The following is an 18,291-nucleotide window of genomic DNA, read 5'->3' on the forward strand; positions in this document are numbered from 1 at the left end:
TGAATCCGTTAGTGGGGCCTAGCTTCCATGTCCACGTGTCACTGTATTATTGGGTATTTTTTTTAAAAAAAAAAACCAAAACAAAACCCAATAATATGGTGACACGTGGATATGATAGGCCCCACTAACGGATTCATGGAAGGAATCCGTTAGTTGGCGGTAATTGGTGGTAAAAGCCAACTTTCATGTTTTTATGTGGTGGTAAAATACAACTTTTTTTATGGAGGTGGTAAAAGCAAATTTTTCGTTTTTTGCAGGTGGTAAAAGTCAAAATTTCCTTAATTTTTTTTAAAAGCAAATTGCTGACTTATTTATGAAAAAAATAAACTTATTCGAGCCTACATGGACAATACTTCCGTATATACTGTAAGTTTTATTTAGGGCGTATTCGGCACTAGCGTTTAGGTAGCTTTTAGCTTTTTGACTTGGTCAAAACGCTACTTGATAAAAATTAGGCATGTTCGGCAAGGTAGTGGTGAAAGTAGCTTTTAGTGTTTTAAGTAGCTTTTGCCAAAAGTTTAAAGTTTTAACGTTGGATTAGCTGTGAGAATTTTTTTTATTTTTTTATTTTTATTTTTTTTAAAAAATAGGTATAGAATTTTTATCCAAAATTTTAGAAAATAAAATCCAATTTGTTTTTTTTATCCTTCAAATTTGAAATACTGTTTTAATACTTATCAAAATTTTAACGTTGAAATTTGTTTTCAAATATTATATAGCTCTATATATGACTTGGTCTGACATTCTATTTTGCATTCTTCATTTCAAATCATATTAAAAAAAATTGTTATTCCTTTACAAAAGACGTAGCTCTGCATTGCTTTGTCCGGGTAAATTTTGTCTTCCTATATGTCTTCTTAAATTATTGGTTTCTAATATTATGAATTAAGCTTTATTGTATATTTTTCCTATTATAGATATTAACATCGGGTCGAATTGTGGTTCTCATCCTCCCAGTGCTTTTCTTGGATTAAGGTATGAATTCTTATTCTATTTTTTCTACAAAAAAACTCTTGTGGTTCTATTTAGGTTTTTTTTTAATTATTAATATTATGGGGATTAATGGTATACTGTGTTTATATAACAAGATAAAATTATATTTATGTCAATAGATAATGTAAGTTAGCAAATGTCACGTGTAAACTCTTAAAATTAGCATATTGTGATTTTGAGATAATTTTGGCAATGTATATAAAATTGTGATGATGTCATGATTAATTTCTCATATGTAACAACTAATTTGTTTAGGTATCAAATAATAAATTAATTTTAATCGGATTAACGAATTGGAATTTCGAAATCCTAAATGATACAATTCAAGCAAAAACAACAAATAAATAAAAACTTTATATAATGGTAAAAACAATGTTGCGACCGTCAGAAAATGGTACTCTCTGATAACATGTATATCTTCATATACTATACAAATTTAATATACATTAATTAATTTGGGTTTCATACTAGATGGCTTCATCTAATAAACAGGAGGCAACTAAAGAGATTTTCAAATGGAATGATGAAAACATGATGATATTGTGTGATGTATGCCTTCAATTTATTAAAGACAATGGTCGTTCACAATTTTTTAAGTGGAAGGAAATTCAAACGGATTTGAAAATAGAATTGGATGGGTGTTTATAAATACAAATAGCTGCAAGCATAAGTATGATACAATGAGAAAAGATTGACGTCATTGGAAGGCTTTGAAATCAAAAGAAACTGGTTTAGGATGGAATTCGGAATCTGGTAGAATTGATGCCACGAATGAATGGTGGGCTCAAAAAATTAAGGTGTGTACACATTAAATTTTAAATAGGATTCTCTTATTCATTAAAATAGAATTATATGACATTTAAATTTGATTTTTTTAATGAATTTGTAGGAGAATTCAGATTTCAAAAAATTTAGTCATAAGAGTATTAGTGCAAAGCTTGAAAACAAATGGGATAGTTTATTTGGAGATTCATACGCTACGGGGGTTAATGTGTATGCACCTTCAACAGACCCTGGTATTAATATTGAAGAGCAAAACATAGAATATGAGAATTATGATAAAGCGTATGAAGAAAATCCGGAAAATGGGAGTGACTTTTTTCAAAGTGACCAATTTACATCTGATTTAATGAATGATAATTTTTTCCAAAAGTTTATGGAACAAGCTAAAAATTCAGTGTTACCAAATCCGGGTGGTGCTTTACAAGTGACTAATGAAGGTGCAAATGCTAGTACACATGCTTCTAAGAAGGCCCAAAAGCAACCTATAACAAAGAATAATGTTGTCCAAATGAAGCATAAGAGAAGACAATCAGCAGGATCAACAATGTTGTCTCATAAAATTGGTGAAATGACAGAGTGTGTTAAGCTTATGACTCAAAGTAGCACACCTAATGCAAATACCCAACCATCCTCATCCACAATTACTACAGCCATGCAAGTTCTCAATCTTATGGTACAAAACCATATTTTAGAGAAATATTGTGATGTTTGGTTTTATGCTATTTTTGTGATTGAAGATCAAACTAAGAGAGAAGTGTTTTTGGATATGGATGATGATGAGAGTAGGCTTAGATGGTTGCAACACTTGTGTTTGAATAAAGATAATTAGATAAGATCTTTTAGGTAGTTTTGATTTTTATCATTCAATATGTTTTAAATAAGCAGCTTAATTAGTTATTTGTTACTAAATTTTATTTCGAGTTATTTGCTCCTAAAATAGTAGTGTTGGTACATGTAATTCGTTTAATTTTTTAATATTAATAAATTTAGTTTAACATAATTTATTTTATTTTATTTTATTTTTATTTATATATATATATATGTGTGTGTGTGTGTTTTGTTTCATCACTTGTTATTGAAATGTAAATTACAGATATGGACATTGATGACGATAGAAAGCGCAAATTTTGGATTGCTATAGCATATGCTATATCTTTAATATATACTTAATATTGTAAGTATATATATAAGGAACCGTGTATGACTTCAAATTTTACGGGAGAAAAGTGGATAAGGGAAGTGCTAAATGGTCATCCTATTCGACGTGTCAATGCATTTAGAATGGAGCCAAGATTATTATTGAGACTATGTAACGACTTCTTCAAAATATGGATTGAAAGCTAGTGGTAACATGTCTATTGTAGAGAAAGTTTGCATTTTATTATATGCACTGGCTCAAGGGGTATCAAACAGAGTTTTGTGTGAGCGTTTTCAACGATCCGACAATATAATAAGTAGAGTTATTCATGAAGTTCTCTACTCAATCTCTAGTAGAAAGGTAAAGGGCTTGCGCATGATATTATAAGACCCTATAATCCTAGTTTTAAAGGCGTGCCAGTGAAAATTACCACGGATAATAGATATATGCCTTTTTTTAAGGTAATGATTTATCAAATTATATATATGTATATATATATATATTATTTTTATATTTATTTATTTATTTATAATTATGCATATATTTATGAATTTTTAAATGATATATATCATCATTATACATTTTTAATAGGATGCTATTGGATGTATTGATGGCACACATATAGAGGCATGTATACCTGAGGCCCAACAAATGCCTTATAGAGGGCAAAAAGGAATTCCTACATTTAATGTTTTGGTTGCATATGATTTTGATACGTGCTTTACATTTGTATCGGCGGGGTGGGAAAGTTCAGCACATGATACTCGTGTTTTTCTTCGTGCAATTGAAACCCCAGAGATGAAATTTCCTAGTCCTCCTCAAGGTGTGCTTATAGTTTATATATTCTTTTAAGAAGTAATTAGAATAAAGTTTATGTAACACCCCAATAATTCTCCCTTTTTCCAAACCACTTAATTTAAATAAAATAGTGGAGAACCATTGGCATGTTACCGCCACGTGTTAAAACGTTAAGGCTTTATCAAAGTATTGCAGCGGAAATCCAACTTAAATCTTAAAATAATATAATTTAGAAAACCAATAAGTCAAAGCTTACAAATTGGAACCATAAAGGCCCTTATTAAACCAAACTAATATTTAAATTCCCAAAACATAATTGAAATAGTAAAACATAGATAAGTTCAACACAAAGAACGAATACTCTCAATCACACCAATCCCTTGACAATGCATATGTCAAATCCCCGAACCTCACATCATCAAGCTAACCTGTGCAATACTGCTCCCCAGTAATACAAGTGTAATAATTGGATCATCACAGGGTCATTGAAAGGCGAAGGTCATGACCAAAAGAAAACACACACAAAAGCACACAATCAGCAAAGCTGAGTACATACAAGCTACAACGTACAAAACCTAACATGATCAATTAATTAAAGTAAATAAACATACAAAACAAATTCATTAATCAAGACTCCACACTTAAACAATTCAATTGACTCAACATACTTAGTAACCAGTTCCAAACACTTGACTCTTAATTTTTAGTTTGATTAATTTAATTTGGAGTAAGCAATAGACGAGGTTGTCCAACCCACCAAATCATTTTGGTCCCAAATGACCATTTAAAATAAAAGTTTAGCGCAATGCAAGAATGGGCGCGACTCCATTCTCACAAAGTTAGTCTAGGATCCCATCTAACTTTCATTATAAAATAAAAATGTAAATACCAAAAGAGAAGAGGACATGTTGATCAAACAAGCCTCGAAAATCCACGGGCTACCACCGTGTACCCCAACCCATAATTGTCAATACTCTAGAAGTGCACACTTTCCAGAGTTTTATTGCTCATCCTTGTTTCACTTTCCGTGATTACAATTTTAATTAATAGCCGACTCATTCAAGTAGACCATACATAACAATCATATATCAATTCACTTTTAATCTTATTTAGGACAATAGTGATCACATCACAAATTGACCTTTAATTCCTTTAAACTTCCAAATTATCCAAAATTGTTGAACATAGTCAACCCACCTAGCCATTTCGGCTTAATCCACTTTTACTCAACATACTAACAAGTCATGCTTGAGTAATAAATAAAATAATAATAACCTTGTGGAATAATTAATAAATTTATTCCACTTAAACCATTCAACTCCAATCCTTCAATAATCCAAATGTAGTTAATAAACCAATCCGATAAAAATATGCTTGTATCAATATTCCATACAAACAATTAATCCAATATAATTCAACGTGCTTGCGTCCATAATTCCATACAAACATAATCAATTCACCAAAACATGTCTCATAAACATAAGCACATGAATTAATTAAATGTATAACTAAACAATTTCCATCCAAGTGTTCTCTAAACATGAAACTAAGTTCTTTCTTTTTGGTACCTAAACATGATACTACTTACAACGAAGTAGACATGTACATACCTCGTATAAACAATCCTTTGTGCCACTTTTAATCACTTAAAAGTCTCCTAGGGAATAATCACTTCCTAGAAAACAACCAATAACAATAAATTAATACTCAACCAAATTTCCAGCAACTTAAATTTACTTTAGACTACTTAAAAAAAATCTGAAAATTATTTAAAAACCCCTAATTAAACTCCTTTTTAATGGGTTATCACACCCTTTCATTAAAATCACAATTATACTACTTTAAATAAAATTCCAGCATTTTAAACTAATCAAAAACCCTTTAAAACTCAAGGATGAAAGTTAAAGCATAAAAAAAACTTCGTTAAGAATCAAAAACTGCCCCAAAATCATATTTAGAGGCTGAATTTGGCCACGAGAGGGTGTTGCTCATTACCTTTGGTAGTGAGCGCTTTCTTAAAACATTGTTTCCACATGGAAAACACTACTTTTTTTTATCAAAATCGGATGAGTTCAAAACCTAATCGGGATTAATATTAACGAATGGAAATCTAAGAATTAAAACACGAATTTACGTGTTCAAAATGTTCTTGGATTAAGTTAAACTAATCAGTATTTATAATCACCAAAATTTCAAACATCATTACTATAAAATCCCTAAATCAATTGTTCGTAAAAACCCTAAAATCGTGATTTTCAATAATTAAAAACCCTAGGTTATAAAATTTACAAAATCTGAAAATTATGACATTTATAAAATCTGAAATTATAAAGTTTAATCATAAAAATACAATTTGATACTAATTAAATTAATTTCAAACAATAAAATCAAAACCCATTAATTAATAATTATAATTACACAAATTAGTAAAACAAAGGAGAAAATAAGACTAACCTTTTGTGTGGGAAAAATTTTGGGGATGTATGGGGTATTTATAGGGGAGAGAGTTGTAGGATAAGTAGGAGTATTGAGCCTCATAAAATTAATGGGCCAATTAGGTAAATGAAATGGACTAGGCTTTGTTTGTATGACATAAATTGTCGAATGAAAGCTCATAAAATAATTTGTACTAAAATAATTTTCGACCCAAATTAATAATTTGAAACTTTTTAAAATAAAATCCGGAAAAATACAAATAAATATTATAAATAAAATAAATTTTCATTTATAAAATATTTAAAAATACGGGGGATTACAGTTTATTTTAAAAAATTCTTATAATATATATAGATATATATTTAACATTGTTTGATTTGATGCAATTAGGTAAGTATTACTTGGCTGATAAAGGATATCCAGATCATAGAGGATATTTAGTACCGTATCCTAAGTTGAAGTATCATAAGTCACAATTTGAGAATGTACCTCCGCAAAATAAACAAGAAACTTTTAATCGTTGGCACTCATCCCTTCGAAGTTGTATCGAAAGATCTTTTGGAGTTTTGAAGCAGAGATGGAAGATACTTATCAAAATGTCAAAATACAGTGTTGAGACACAAATACAAATCGTGGTTGCTACATTTGCCAACTATATTAGAATTAATTCACCAACTGATCCCCTTTTTCGAGTGTTGGAGGATTACCCAAATTTTATTCCATCATTCGAGCTGCCAGATATTAATCAAGCTGGATCAAATTGTGACAATAGAGAAGGTGATGGTACTGAAATGAAGGCTATTCGTGACCATATAGCTGATAGTTTATGGAAAGCTAGACGCCGTAATTATTTATTGTAATAAAACGATTTGCGTATTTTTTCATTAGAATAACTTTTAGCTTATTAAGCAAATAAATATTCTTACTAAAAGGTTTGAATACACTTTTTTATTTTTATTTATTTATTATTTTGATAGATTGCACACTGTCCTTTCAAATGTATTTGATCAAGAAAATGTGTACTTTATTTTATAAACCACACCTTAATTTTTGTTATAAAAATTTGACTAATAATATAATTATAATTTATGCAATAATAAAATAATAATTTTTTATTATTATTTAAAATTATATAGACTCAACAGCTAGTTTACCGAACACTACTATTAAAAAATTTAAACATTCACAACTAACAGCTAGTTGACAGCTAACAACTAGGTATACAGCTGACAACTACTATTACTAACAGCTACCCACACAGCTACTTTTGCCGAACACGCCCTTAGTTTAGACGTAAAAGTGTAAATAAGTTTTCAAACAACCACACTTTTGTAAACGACATTATTTAGGAAAATCGCTGAAAAAAAAAATCACCTAATCGCGTGGGACAACTTGCTAAAAGAAAAAAAATGCAAGCGTGGATGCAATAAAAACCTGGAGAAAGATCTCCGGCGACGGGAGGATGCCGGAGTTGAATATTTTGAAGTGGTTCTTCTTTAACTTTTTCTTGCTTCATATATCACCCACTGCATCAGCAATCAGGTTTACTTTTTACCCTTAATTTACAATTTTGCAAATTTATGGTTTTTAAATTGTTGGGTTTTTTTCGAAACCCATTTCATCAATTGGGTTTTGCTTTGAATGTTAAATTTGTAGTTTTTGGAATTTGAGGCTAAGAATTGGTTGGTTGTTACAATAATTAGAGTAAATAAATTGATCATATCTTATCGAATAACGATGATATGATAATTTGTTTAGTATTTTGAGTATTAGATGAGAGTTATTTATGTAGTTGAATTTGTATGTGTAAAGATCATGTCTTGAAGCTTATGCTTCTCCCAAGCTTCATTACAGGGATACAAAGGGTTGTGATGTTGACGGGATTTGATCTGATGCCTTGGCCACCACCCCCAAAATTTTAAGTTAGCATAAACAATCTTCACTACTCTTTAGGTTAATGTAATGCATTTATCATGTGACTCTAAAAATGAGTTCTTTTTCTGCTGATTATAGTGTAAATTTAGGAAACTTAATTATTTTTGTGATTAAGGCTTTAATTGTTGTTGTAAGGAAGACTTCTCTTCAAAAACAGAAAATTAAAAGAATATCATTTTTTCAAAATGTTAACTATTATTATGCTCTCTGATATTTTATTTTGTGTGGGAGAATTGTGACTGGGGTTCATCAATTAAGCAAATTACCTAACACTCATCTGTCATTATGAAAATGAGTAGCTTAATTGAAACCAAAGAGGTTTCTTTCGCAGTGGGATTCATTAGCTATTGTTTTTGTGAGAAATTTGGTGGCTTGAGAAATGAGAACTTGTGTAATACCAGGAGAGATGTTCTGTCTTTGCGTGTATAGTAAGTGTTGTCTCCTCATGACATAGTAGTATGATAGAGTGTAGAGCCATTCATAATTGACAGATGTAGAATGCAGATTAAAGATACATGCAGGAAGAGGCAATTCTGCAAGGGAACAGTGTGGTAAAGTATAGAGCCACTCAGTGCCCATATGTTCCTGTCCATGAACTAATTGATGGTTGCTTTAAGGTAGGCTTCAGGGTTGTGAGGAACTGGAAAACTTAATAGAAGTTTGGCTGTACATATTATTCTCGTAGTTTGTAAATGGCTGGAATGCTATGTTTAGTTGAAACTAACTAAGAGTTGAAGAGGCGTAGTTGGTTGATTTGATTGTCTTGATTTGGGAATTTAGACTCTTTAGAGGCAGTAAAATGTCAGAAGCTATCTGCTGCCCATGTTTTGGGGCTATCAAACAAGGATGCAGTAGCCCTTTCTTTTCTTTATTCTAAATGAGGGATTTCAAGCATGCCAATAGTTTCATAATTTCATGCAGTGTCAGAACTCCAATTATCCCTTCCTAAAGCTCTAGAAATTAAGATATGATCAAGGTTTGGGTTAGATGAGGCATTTGCTGTCTTTATCTGTTAGTTTTGAAGTACATCACTTGATTAATGCTTAATTAGACGTAAGAGCTAGGACATTTAGTCTAATGATGTAACATCTTTTGACTATATTATATACATATTATTAGGGCTTGTGTAGTAACGACTAACGAGCATTAATTCTGATGAAATATGCTTGACTAAAAGGTCAGAGTCAAAATTTAGGAATAACTTAATATTCCTTTTGGTACTCATGGTATTGGTCTTGTTGTTGACTGGTCATATACATATTTGTGGATGTACCTGTAGACAAGGATAAGATGATTTAATATACTTATTCTGTTAGCCTACGTTGATGTATAACTTACTCAATTTTTGTGGTATACTTTCCCTGTAGGAGGGATGTAGGTCTTCAACTTCATGCATGCAGAAATACAGTTCAAGGAAGATATTTATTAGCGGATGACAATGGTATGTGACTGTCCCCCAAAAGTAATGAAATTAAACATACTTCTACTTGTAATCATTAATATGCAAGTTTATTGGACTAGACTAAGAAGGAAACTATGTAAGCACACCTGTTCTGCTGAACATAAAATATATGCTAGATGTAGGAAGATTGATGTAAAATGGGATGGGCTATATTGCTCTATTGACCTTGGTGCCATTTGAAAATTATAATGTTCTGATGTCCAGCCATATTCTATCAAATTCTTCATCTAAAAAGAAGTTATGCTTACATATGAGAGGCATTGGTTGAGGAAAGGATGCTGATATGAGATATGAGTCAGACTGCTAGTAGTGATTCGAAAGGCGCAATCTATGTTTCTAGGTTTATGTGGTGATGGCATTTATGTTAGTGGGAGTAATTAGGACCTGTGTCTTTGACCTAATTTGCTGGAGCCTTTTAGTACTTCGCTGCAGATTGATTATGCGAAATTGATTTTCTCTGTCAGAACTATTGTATGTTATTAACAGAAGTGATATGTTTAATTATCTTATACGAAGTCATTTTTGTTAATTGTTGCTCTTTGGAGGTTATCTGGCTTGTCACTGTTTTTTTAGGGGATAGCAAGTTCCTTTTTCTATATTTGATTTTTTAAATTTAAGCTTGTAGTCTAACTTAAGGAGATTTCATATGAGATTAGGTGACTAACCCATAAGGAAATTTTTACCACTCACCTAGAAAAGAATAATAATATTTCTTTAGGAAATCTCTTATTCTCACATATGACTTAAAGTAATTTTATCAGTTTTCTTTGTTTTTTGTTTCTTGTACACCTTCAATATTGTGTTTCTCTCCTGTTATAAAAAACTAAAATATCGTGTTTATCTTTTCTGGAAACCTGCTAATTATTTTTACTGCATTATAGGCTATGTCTGTGATGCTCTATCAGTGGATCCCGAGTCACGCTGTTGCCCCCAGAAAACAGGACAATACTCTTGTCAGTGAGTTATATTCTTACCGATTTATGAATTTATGACAAGTGGTGATTGGTGTTTATTTGAAAAAAATAGCTTGCTCTTGACCTTTTTTGTACAGAGGATGCAACCTGATTTCACAATGCTGCAACTCGTATGAATTTTGTGTTTCATGCTGCCTGAATCCGTTGCAGGTATTATCTTTTCCCCTTTTTATCTTTAGTGGAACCTTGGACAATTTACTGGTAATGCTCATCTGTTCTTTTTGTATCATCAGACTCAAAAAGAGCTGGCAGTAAAGGTGAAAATAGCCAAGGCAGCAAATGCAGGTAGACAATCTAAAATTTAAAGCTCCCCTGTTACTTCTTAGCCATCAAATCCTGTAGTGCTTGCTGTAAGCATGTTTATACATGGGTGTTGCCTCCATCTTGTGGTATCTTATTAATATAGAAGTAAAGTCTGTTACATATGAACCCAAGAAAATAGACAAAACAATTGCTCTATGCCTCTATGAGGCCAAGATTATTTTGTACTTTCAACTTGCCAAATTGCATCTTTGTGCTACCTGTTAGGATGATAATTGTATGTTACGTGCGGCAATGTGCCACTTCTGCAGGTACTTACAATTCCGTTTTTGATTTCTGTGCTGGGAGGTGCCGTCACAATTCTGAGAGTGTGGTATGTATTGTTTCCCTTTTTAATTCCCTATTTATCAATTGGAACATTAACCGGGTTCCGTGCTAATCTTAAACTTGCTTTTTGTGGAGTATGTTTGTGTTGATTCAGTTGTTCATGTAGGTAGCTGCATTGCCATGATTCTTTCTCCTTGTCATAGGGGAAATTACTATAATAAAAATTACTGTATCATACCATAAATTACTATTATATGCGCTGTCAAGGTTTGACTTAGGTTTTTTCTCCCCAATAGAATCCAGCAAAAAAACGGTTCTAGACTCTAGAGATCTTAGGAAAAATGCAAGCTGAAGCTAAATTCAGTGTCGTTTTATGTTTGATAGTTGGAACTTATATTGAGTTTGATTTCATGCCTTGATTAATTATATAACTTGACTGGTCACTGATTTTCAGGTACACGAAAATGCTTACCTGAGTGATTTCCACCACTGCTTTTCTTTGCCATCAAATACCTCAGGTCAGCTGCAGCATTTTGACAAACACTCTTTCACATTGGCTTAAATTTATTGGAAAGGCTTGTTGAATTCTTCATTGGCTTCTGACCTGTAATTAACTGTACTTTTTGCTAATTTATCCAACGTATTAACTTCACATTATCACTTACCTATGTGTCTGTGTTGAACTGTTGATACTTTAAGTGCTATTTTGGAGGATGAGAAACCTTTAGTTGCCTCTGAAGTTCTTTTACATTATTTGAATCCTGTAAAGAACTCTGCGGATTATTTGCCTTCTTATTCAATTTTGTGTCCTTTCCACATGATCCTCTGCAATTAAGTATTTGTCCATAGTTTTCTGACTATATCACCACATTTTTCTGTGAAACAGGATCCTTTGATACACAGATGGAATCAAGACTAGCTGGCATTAACATTGTTGTTGGAAGGTGTGAAACTTATGATCTGATTATACATTTTTTTTTTAAATTTACTTCTATTGGTTTATCAATGGAAGTTGATTTTGTGTAATTTGCGGTGGGACAGGCAGGGTGAATCATGTAACTCTGTTTGCAAGTCGAGTGGGAAGTCGTGTGTTCCTAGCAGGCTTTTGGTGCTCAACCAATGTGAAATGTAAGCTATAACATTAAATTTTTGCTTCTTAATGCAAGACTGCAACATTTGCAAGACACTTATTGTTTCTCTGTCTACCAAATGCTTTGTTTCACTGATCAAGTAGCTCATTGTTTCCTTTTAGTCTTTTACCTTTGCTAAATAGGAGAATCCTGCCTTTTTTTCTTAAAAAATTATTAATTTACTGTATTTATTTATTTATGTTTGCATTTCTTTCACTCACCAGCAAACATGCCTAGTACTCCATATAACATGCCATTTAAAGGGAAAATAAACTTTAATGGGGAAAACCTCCTTTTGCTTATTAAAGATAGTTTATTTCTGAGTGCTGGACACTGGTAGTAGGAAAGCTCAAAATTCTTTTTTTTTTTTAAAATTTTTTTTTTCAATTTTTTTTTTATTTTTATTTTTTTTTAAAATTTTTAAATTTTTTTTTATTTTTAAATTTTTTTTTTATTTTTTATAATAAGTTCAAATAAGGTGTTTATAAGTTCTATTAAGGCCTACCTAAATTCAATTAACAACCAAAATAAGTTAAGATAATTTCCAGTAAGCACAGATAAACTCCAAAATGTTCAGAGCAGTACAGTTTAGTTTAATTAAATTTAGTTAATGTGAATATGTGATGGTCATCATGTGCTGCACAGCTTATATTTAATGCTTTATACCTCTTTCAATAATTGTATATATATATTGTGCTGTCTGATGGTAGTATGCAGAAATACATGAACTGCAAAGGAGGGTGTTTAGCAAGCATGGGGCCAGATCAGCCAGCAGAAGTTAGCGACGGTGCACCTAAGCAACTGGTATATACTATATACACCCTATTCTCTCTTTATTGAATTGCTGATCAGGGGTAAAAAAAATTGACTTTTTTCTGGATTTTGGAATTAAGTGTGGCATTTTGTTTTCTTGTCATTTCTCTGTAGTAATTGAGTATAATAATTTTCAATTGGAGTGAAATAATCCTTCAGCATTGGTAGATACATACAGCTCAGCAACCAGTTCAATTGGTCCTCTATCCACTGTCAACCTCAAATGCATGAGTAAATGATTTTTTTTTTTTTTTGAAGGAGAGTAGAGTAATTACACTGAAATGGAAATAGAAAAGTAAAAATAAGAAAAAATGCAATGATAGGAAGAAACATAATAATCGACAGAATTGCCTGTTGGTTAATGTTTTTGGTAAACACACTAAACAGGGCTGCCATATTGCTGATACACATGTCCACTTGAGAAATTGAATATTAGGCAAAATTTAGAAACACTATTGTAGACTGAAAGCCTGGACTTATGTAGGTTTTGCTCTAAAGATAAATAGATAATTGAAAGATGGATATAAGAGGATTGAATATAGTTGGGCTCTTTGATTGTGTGTGTTCATGTGCTTTAGTCTTTAAACATCTATATCGTAGAGAAATCCTGATGTGTGCTTCATTCTAATCCTTCCCGTCCTTGCTGGCATACATGATGTATCGATGTTATTTTCTCAATTAATAATTAGTGGATTTTTCACGAGTCATTGTTCTATTAGAAGCAAGCATGCTATGGTTGATTTTTTAGACTGCAATTTGGGTTATAATGGTAGTAGCATGAAGATGATTGCATTTCCATAGTGACATATTGAAACTGGATGATTTATTTCTGAAGTTCAGGGTTGCGAATTTTCCCTTTTAATGGACCTGTAGTGAAAGATTACCTGAAACTAAAGCAAGGTTATGAATATGATTACTTTTTTCCTTTACCCAGTACCCGGGAGCATGCTTATACACAAAATCACAGACGATGTTCACTTGTGATGGTTTGCATCAGCATACAAGAAGGCTTTGCCCCTGTGCCTAGTGATGACTTGTTTAATTCCATGTTCTGGTAAGTCTTTCATTTATGGATCTTCATGGGCCGACTGATCTGTGCCTCTTTATATGCGAAGTAATTGGATTCTCTTGGGTTACACATTAATGGGGTTATTTGGGGTCCTCTGGTCAGTGTTTTCATGGCTTTTGATTTCCACCAGTGGCTTATTGAACCTGTGGCATTAGGAGGGTTTTGCTTACTTAGTCTTGGTTAGCTGGTTTTATCATTTTTTCTGTAATTATCTGCGGAGTATGTTGCTTCATAAATTGGATGCGTGCAAGTAACATGGTTTGAGTTATTACACCATTGTAGTTAGAGGTGGGTTTTGAATTGTATATAACTCCAGAAATTAGCTGTGGAAAGATTGCTACATAATATAGTGATATTCAAGGATTTTCAGTTTTCAGTATGTGTAAGTTCATTTTCTCTCATACTTTCCTTGTATTCATCTGCATATTTGATTTTACCAGTTTGTGACCATAATTAGAGAGCGCAGTGAATTCATTCTTGGGCTTGCTTGGTTGACAGGAAAACTGGACCTTAGTTAGAGTGTGTCCTACATGGACATTGGACCTTAATGCCATGAAGCACAAGTTAGTAACTCAGTTTGCTTATGAGTTGTGTTATTCTTGCGTTCACTCATAGTCCAGTGGTAAAAACTAACAGTGCACTAGTAGAGTTGCACAAGTCGATGAGTCTGGCAAGCTTGAGTAGACTTGCTACTTCAAGATCATATCCTAGGATGAGTCGTATTAACACTGATATGGTCATGAAGCACAGAAGTAAAAGGTTTAATGTTAAGGCTCATATTGAGTAATGACACGCATACACTTGAGGGTGGCTGGTGCGTTTCTGGTTCAGAACTCTCTAGGGATGTTCGTTCTTGATTTAAGCGAGGTAGATTGTGAAGAAAAGCTTGTCTTCTATCTATGCTGGACTGTTCTTTCACTATTTCAAAATATAGGGTATTAAATCCCTTTGTTAGGTTTATATTTCACAAATCCAATGCATAACACGATGTTATATTCTCTATTTTATGCAGTGCAACTACATACTACAGTAATAGTTAATTAGCTATCAATTAAGCACTTTTATAATAATAATAAAAAAAGAAAAAGAACCGTTAAATCTTTCTTAACCATTAGATTAATTGTCCTACATTTTGAGATTGATTGTACTGGTTTAATATAAGAGCTACTTGCTTTCGAATCTCATTTTGGTTTCTTACACGTTAGTTTCAGTCTCATTGTGTGGCCTATTTTTCGATGGGGCATTTGGCGTCAAGTATCATACTATACACTAAATTACTAAGGACAAGGTGTCTTGCTTAGCCTTCAACTATGTACTATAAATCGAACACAATTAACTCGTGGGTTTAACTGTTTAAGGGACGGACGCACAGTCCAAATCCATTACGCCAGCAAAGCTAGTTTTGCTTCTAAACCAAGCCTAATCATCAGATTATACTTTAATTTGCACGATTAAAAGACCATCAATGGCCTCAAACACTTGTTCATAGTTCAAATTAAAACAAACTACACATAATAAGTTAATAGAGTACACTTTCCATTTTCCATTTTAAAAAATTATTTAAAAGTTGTTATATCCAAACCATAATTATGAAGTTTTTCATCATATACAAATATATGTAAGCAGATTGAAATGTATATAATTCGTACAATTTTTCTTCCTAATATTTGCACAAATCTCTCTTTCCTCAGCATTTGTTATCAGCCAAAGTTGCATGTTTTACACTTTTCACACCCCCAATTCTCTAAATTTAACCCATCACTTGTCACCATCCCTCATTATTGCATTTCATATCACCCACAAATTTTCCTCTTTTTTTTTCTAAAAAAAATATTTAAAGTTTTAACAATTAAATTTTCCCAAAAAACACCAAAATCTCCAGCATATGATAGCATAATAAAAGAATAAGAAAATGATAAAGTAAAGAGAAAATCCCACCCTCACCCTTTTCTAACCAATCAAAATCATTCTTTCTATCCTCTTGGATCAACCTCCCCTTATTTCCTACTTGTCCTAACCTTATATCTCTATTTCCCTCCCTCCTTTCTTTTTTCATACTTGTCATTTTTCTCACCACCACCACCCCTTCTTCATTCACTACTACCACTCAATCTCTTCTTATGGCCTCTATCCACCACCACCAATCTTACCACTACTCGGGGCCGAGCACGACGACACGTCGTGCTCGGCGCCACTCCTTAGACTACTCCTCCCTCCCATCCTCTTCCACCACTTCCTTCAAACACCCCCACCTCACTACTATCTCCCTACACTCCCACATGATCACATTACCATTCATTACCTCTACCGCCGCCACTACCACTAACACCCCGACCACTTCACCCGATACCGCCTTTTCTTTAGACACCCTCCAACGCCATCTCGCCTCAGGTGACTTCCGTCAAGCTGATGATGAGACTCGCCGTCTCATCATCGTACTTGCCGGTGAAGCTGCAGTTAAACGTGGATATGTTTTCTTTTCAGAAGTTCAGTTCATACCGAAAGATGACCTTCAGGCTATTGATGAGCTTTGGAAGAAGTTTAGCAATAACCGGTTCGGGTATAGTGTTCAGAGGAAGATATGGTTGAAGGTTGATAAGGATTTTACTAGGTTTTTTATTAAGGTTGGGTGGATGAAGAAGCTTGATACCGAAATCGAGCAGTTTAATTATAGGGCGTTTCCTAATGAGTTTTTATGGGAGCTTAATGTTGATAATAAGGCCGAGTCTAACAATGTAGACTCGGCTAATGATAGTAATAGTAATAATAGTAATAATAACGATGTTGCTGTTCCTCCAGAAGGGCATTTGCCGTTGACAAATGCCCTAAGAGGAACACAACTATTGAGTTGTATTTTGAGTCACCCTGCTTTTGATGATGGAGAAAGTGATGGAAATGATAAGGTAGAGGATGAGCAAGGTGTGGTTGATGAAAGTGATAAGAAGAAATCAAGGTTTGCTGCTTTAAGGGATAAATTGTTTAAGCCTAATTATAGTTTTTAATTATTGATTAGGAGGTAATTATGAATTAAAGGAAAAAAAAAGAATAAATGTTGATTTTTGTATTTATATTTATATAGTAGTAGTAGTTTTTATTTTTATTATTGATGATTCTCCATCTTTTGGCTTATTGATGGGTTTTGTTTAGTAATAATTAATGTATAATTTGAACTATATTTGATTGAGGTTGTTTGTAAAATTTGAGCTATTATATAATATGAGATGATAAAGTATTAGCATGCTGTTTTTTTCTTGTCCGTTTTCTTGTTCTTTTTCGTGGGTTTCAACGGCTTTGAATATGGGGAATCGGGCAAACATGTACTCCTAGTCTCCTACTCGATCTAGTATACTAAAGTAGTACAACTAGTCACTTGGCAAGTTCTACCGTCTATGTTTTGTAAAACCGGGTAGAAGAGATGTATGAATAGACGGGTTGTTCGGATTGAGTTCGATTTTTGACAATGATTATAGTTCAATATATCTTTCTTTAATTAGTAATGTGGTTTGGTTTAGGGTTAATTCAGCTTTTGTCATAGTCCATCAGTCCATGCTAATGATCGGAGCATAAATGCTATCATATTTGAGACGGGTTTGATTCAAGTCATTTTTGGTTATCTAGTTACGAGTACACTTATATTGTATTTGAACCTCTACTTTGTATACCTCTTTGAATGAGCAACTCTTCTTGAAAATAAGTTTATTATATCAGGAATAGTTTTCATTACAACAAAGTGTTGTAAGGTACATGATGTTATTAGTAAACATTAAGCTGAAACTCAACTCTAGGAGCTGTGGTATTCTCATCAATCTAGTACTGAAAGCTACGGCTCAACTCGAATCCACGGGCCAGACGGAACATACCCGACCCACCAACAATAGGTAGCTCCTGGACTTGAAACGCCGGGAAGCCCAAGCCCACCATAGTTAGAGTGCTCCCTTTGTAAGGCCCATTGGTGAACACATGGTTAAGTACAATTACAAGTTTACAATTATATGCCCAAGGTTTGACTGGCTAGCGGACGTAAGCGTGCCCAACATTGGGCCCACTATAGTTGAGTTAGGGTCTGGACCATCATAGATTGGGCCGTCCAACACTACTAAGTTAGGTTCCCAACGGAGAAGTTTCCGTTACCGTTTGGGCTTGTTGCCGTAACGACGTCCGGATCCGGGTAC

General features: G+C 33.0%; 1 protein-coding gene and 2 pseudogenes across 2 annotated transcripts; all 3 read left to right on the forward strand.

Moving 5' to 3' along the window:
• Positions 1–1,464: 1,464 nt before the first annotated feature.
• LOC145580745 (uncharacterized) lies at positions 1,465–7,008 on the forward strand (annotated as a pseudogene).
• Positions 7,009–7,502: 494 nt separating this feature from the next.
• On the forward strand, positions 7,503–14,555 carry LOC145581820 (uncharacterized). 2 transcript variants are annotated; one of them, XM_081638849.1, is made up of 12 exons: positions 7,503–7,690; positions 9,451–9,524; positions 10,427–10,502; positions 10,597–10,669; positions 10,753–10,804; positions 11,092–11,153; positions 11,562–11,625; positions 11,994–12,051; positions 12,149–12,235; positions 12,948–13,041; positions 13,985–14,104; positions 14,222–14,555. In XM_081638849.1, the coding sequence occupies exons 1-11, from the start codon at positions 7,611–7,613 to the stop codon at positions 14,075–14,077; spliced, it is 813 nt and encodes a 270-aa protein (XP_081494975.1). In that variant the 5' UTR covers positions 7,503–7,610; the 3' UTR covers positions 14,078–14,104; positions 14,222–14,555. The 2 variants fall into 2 exon arrangements, with proteins under 2 accessions (XP_081494975.1, XP_081494974.1); XM_081638848.1 differs by having other exon boundaries at positions 13,985–14,555.
• Positions 14,556–16,152: 1,597 nt separating this feature from the next.
• Positions 16,153–17,360, forward strand: LOC145582895 (tetrapyrrole-binding protein, chloroplastic pseudogene; annotated as a pseudogene).
• The last annotated feature ends 931 nt before the right edge of the window (positions 17,361–18,291 follow it).

This window comes from Chenopodium album, chromosome 15 (genome assembly GCF_948465745.1).
Source record: "Chenopodium album chromosome 15, dcCheAlbu1.1, whole genome shotgun sequence".
NCBI lineage: Eukaryota > Viridiplantae > Streptophyta > Magnoliopsida > Caryophyllales > Amaranthaceae > Chenopodium > Chenopodium album.

Coding starts and splice junctions, on each gene's coding strand:
- LOC145581820 (XM_081638848.1), top strand. CDS start 7,611: ATGCCGGAGTTGAATATTTTGAAGTGGTTCTTCTTTAACTTTTTCTTG. Junction 9,525..10,426: donor TTTATTAGCGGATGACAATG/GTATGTGACTGT, acceptor ACTGCATTATAG/GCTATGTCTGTGATGCTCTA. Junction 12,236..12,947: donor GTGCTCAACCAATGTGAAAT/GTAAGCTATAAC, acceptor GTCTGATGGTAG/TATGCAGAAATACATGAACT.